Source organism: Trypanosoma grayi (genome assembly GCF_000691245.1).
Source record: "Trypanosoma grayi strain ANR4 Tgr_1279_V1, whole genome shotgun sequence".
Classification (NCBI taxonomy): domain Eukaryota; phylum Euglenozoa; class Kinetoplastea; order Trypanosomatida; family Trypanosomatidae; genus Trypanosoma; species Trypanosoma grayi.
Window position 1 is genome coordinate 1 of NW_008826898.1, and position 4,058 is coordinate 4,058.

Here is a 4,058-nt window from a genome sequence, read left to right on the forward strand (position 1 = left end):
TCTGCCTGCCCCCACTCATTGCGCAGATCAAGAATACGATGATGACGATGCGCTGTGTGCTGCTGGTGTCTGCGCTGTGTGCGTGGTGCGCCTGCGGGTGCTTGGCATTGAATGAGCTGAGGATTGTAGAGGTGTCAAACATTGGTGGCTACGCGGTAATGGCTGAAGTTGTATCTGTGGCAAAGCCTGACCTTCCGTCTTGTCCTTCTGGGGGTGGTAAAACTGGCGAAAGTTGCATTGTTACCTATAAAGAAAGTCAGGCGGAGAAAGCTGTTGCGTGTACTGCGGAAGATCAACCATCGGGCTGTAAGACTCTCAAGGTTCTTGATGCTTGTAAGGAGAAGAAGCCTCTCGAGTGCCAAGATTCTGACGGTATTGTTTCTGTTGTGACTTGTACTGATGAGGCGGTGAAGAACTGTACTATCTCGAAGAAAGTGGTACCGGAGAGGGAAGGTTCTTCTACAGAAGGTGATGGGCGTGATTCTCTGGGTCCCAGTGGAGGGAACCTTAATTGCCCGAAAGTCCAAGGTGCAGATAATAAGCAGTGCGTGTCTGAGGTTGCGGGATCTCTACAGGGAGCTACGAGGGAAGGCGTGGAGCACAGTGGCCCAGGTGCTCATGTTGGAGGTGCGCTAGAACATCGTGCGGAGGGTGAAAAGGACCTTGGTCTCAACAGCGCCGTTGATGCGTCTTGTACTTCCAGTCCTTCGGAGAGCTGCGGGATCCAAACGGGTAACCGACTAAACAAGGGGAAAGAAATCGTACCTCAACTCCAGCCACAACAACCGGTCGAGAACGCCGAAGGAGGTGGAGAACTGGGGAGGTTTGGAACAAATGAAGGCACCGGCATTGAACAAACTCAGAGGAAGAAGTCTGGATATGGTCGTGTTGGTGGCGTCGACAGCAAGACTGCTAACTTATCTGATGAAAAGAACAACAAGGCCACAATACACGCGGACAGTACCCAGGGTAATTCGGGTGGTGAAATCAGTGGTGGCTCTGAAAGTACCAACAGAGAAGAGCTGAGTTCTGGCGTTTCGCCACCCGCAGAGCACACTTCTGCAGGTGACAGCACTCCTGAGGATCACTACAATACAAAGCGTATTCCTGGATCTGCTTCTCACGGTGAAGGCGAGCAAACTGTTACCGTGGAAGCGCCGGCACCACTTATACCTTCTTCACCGAGTGCCAGTGAGGCCACAGACAGCAAGTCTTCCACCACTGCTGCTGCTCCAGAAGTTGAGAACGTGAAGGACACGAAGAATGCGGACAGCAGCGTCAGTCTTGTGTGGGTGCATGCACTGCTGCTTCTGCTGACGTTGTTTGCAGTGGCGGCTGTGTGATGAGCATCGTGGAGAAGTAACATGCCTCCTCCCTCTCTCTGTGTGTGATGCTGCGAGCTCATGGTGGATGTATTTATCCCCTCTCTTCCTAATGATTGCTTGGGGCTCAACTGCTGCCCCTTTGTGTGGTTGTTTCTTTGCTTTGTGTATGTGTGGCATCCTCGTGGTGTGTGGTGTGTGGGGTGGAAGGCGCGTTAATCCTAATTGCTTTTCATTTCTGCCTGCATGTGCTCGTGGAGTACGATAACCCTTTTATTCTGTGTGTGTGTGTGTGTGCGAGTATATACACACTGCAGTAGCAGGATGTCTGCATGCACTTTGCTTTGGGGTGGTGATTCTTTATTAAGAGACTTGCTTTGTGCAGAAGATTTGTGCTGGGCGCATGTGTGCTGCAGCTCTTTAATTCCCTTCGGTGTGTTTCCCTTGCCGCCCACTCACCTGTGTGTGTGTGTGTGTGTGTGTGAATGGTGCTGCGGTGCTTGATGGGCTTGTTGTGTAATGCCTGCAGCTGTGCGTGTGTGTGTCTCTATTTTACTCCTCTCTCACTGCCTGCTGTTCTCTCTCTGCGACTCTTCTCTGCAAGATCGAAATGTTCGCCAACAACAACGCTCAACGAATGCGGTGCCTGCTGGGCGTCACGCTGCTGCTCCTTGTGCACTGCGCCGGCAGCACTCTCGCAGTGTCGGAGCACCACCGCTGCATCTACGACTACGTGGCCCGCAACCGGTATGATATTGAGAAAGTGACCTTTAGTGGGACCACACCGAATAAAACCGTATGGCCTCCGCATACATCTACCGTGTTCTCAACGTCCTTTAAACTAACGTCCTCTGAGAAAGGAGATCCTCTTCTTTTACCAGAGGCGGGTTACAGACCTCTTCGTATCAAGGTGTTCATGGCGAACACGAAGGGCTCCCAGACCTGTGAGAGCGCCTCGGGTGAGATCACCACCACCTTTGGTACGAGGGTGAGCTGCACCGCGAATGATGTCCTTACAGAGGAGAAGAAGAAGATTCTGGAACAGACGATCCTCCACGAGGCTGTGAAGCTGCACTCTGGCCGCCTGTACGTGAAGCCATCACAGTACCGTGTTGTTGCCCCGAACTTCAACGATAACAATCCCTGCGGTGAGCTGAACATCCCTGAAGAGCACCACACTGAGGGTGTTGACGACGCCGACATGGTGCTGTACGCCACTGCTGCGCCGACCGTTGATGGCGCCTTTGCGTGGGCGGCGACGTGCGCGGTGCACCCCGACGGGCGGCCGGTGATTGGCGTGATCAACTACAGCCCGCGCCACATTGCACGCACGTCGCAGGCCGTCCGCGTCGCCGCACACGAGATTGCGCACACCCTTGGGTTCAACGTGAAGACCATAAAGGAGCACACAAAGTTGGGTCAAGCCTCGATTAAGAAAGACCCAAAAACAGATATGCATGTTTACGACTCAGCAAATGTGAAGAAAGTTACATCATACCATTATGGCTGTAGCAGTATGAAACGTATGCCACTCGAGAACGAGGCACCGTGGATGGCGGCAGCTGAGGGGGAAGCCATGACACCTCCGACGCAGATCTCCCCTCCCGGTGTTCAGGCTGCAAGTGTGGCGGAAATACAGGCGGAAAGCGCTGATGCTTTGATTAGCGAACTTCCTGATCTGGAGCCTGTTGTCGAGCAGAGAAGGATTACAGTCATCGACATGCCACCACCGCCGCCGCTACAGGTGGAGGTGTCTTCCCACTGGAAGCGCCTCGTTGCGAAGGACGAGTTGATGACCGGCCTTGTCGGTGCGGGGCGCTACACACTGTTGACACTTGCAGCCTTCGCCGACCTGCAGTTTTACATGGTGGACTGGACGAAGGCGGAGCCGATGAACTGGGGGAGAAATGCTGGATGCGATTTTCTGACCAATAAAACGAAGTGCGTTGAGAGTGGCGTCTCTAAACACCCTGGCATGTTCTGCACGGGTTCCACCGATGAAAAGAAGTCACGGTGCACGTCTGACCGTCAGGCGTTGGGGACGTGTGTTACTAAAGAGTACGAAAACCTTCCTGAGAGATACCAGTACTTCGAAGCCAAGGGTGGCAAGATGCGTGGTGGCAGGCGGGAGGACATGATGGACTACTGCCCCATTGTTGTGGCGGGCAAAGGCTTCAGCTGCATTGATGGCGACCGAAGCGTCATGCCGGGGAGTGTCATTGGCCCATCGTCGCGGTGTGTGGAGGGAAATGGTCTCACAGTGAATGGCGAGGCGATTGACGACGTCTGCGTCCACGTTGCGTGCATGGAGAGGTCGGTGTATGTGCAGTACGCTGGTGCCCCCACGTACTACTTGTGCCCGGAGGGGGAGTTCCTGAAGGTGCACGGTAAGTTCAATGGGAACGGTAACATCACTTGCCNATCAGCACAGCCACCGTTGACACAACCCCTGCAGCACTGGAAGCCACCCAGGGTCAGGCTGCAACGACCACCCAAGGAACAGATCACGCCGGCACCTCCACAGTTTCAGCTGAGGGCACTCAGGGTAATGAGGGTGCACTTGCTGGGAATATTGCAGCGGAAAGCACGAACCTTGATCTCAAGCTGAATGCTGATGGCGGCGCTGCTGCCTCCGCTTTGATGCCGCTTGTGTTGGCCGTCGTGGCCGCCTCTGCGATCATGGCGCACTGAGTGTCTGTGTGTGGGTTGGTGGGTGTTAAACACATTTTGTTTTCT

General features: G+C 54.2%; 2 protein-coding genes across 2 annotated transcripts; both read left to right on the forward strand.

The window, feature by feature from the left end:
• Window positions 1–38: 38 nt before the first annotated feature.
• DQ04_12791000 (hypothetical protein) lies at window positions 39–1,343 on the forward strand (the record flags this gene model as incomplete). The annotated part of the gene is made up of 1 exon (XM_009316818.1): window positions 39–1,343. The coding sequence occupies one exon, from the start codon at window positions 39–41 to the stop codon at window positions 1,341–1,343; it is 1,305 nt and encodes a 434-aa protein (XP_009315093.1).
• A 589-nt stretch (window positions 1,344–1,932) lies between these two features.
• DQ04_12791010 (surface protease GP63) lies at window positions 1,933–3,930 on the forward strand (the record flags this gene model as incomplete). Its single annotated transcript, XM_009316819.1, has 1 exon — window positions 1,933–3,930. One exon carries the CDS (start codon window positions 1,933–1,935, stop codon window positions 3,928–3,930), a length of 1,998 nt encoding a protein of 665 aa, XP_009315094.1.
• Window positions 3,931–4,058: the final 128 nt, after the last annotated feature.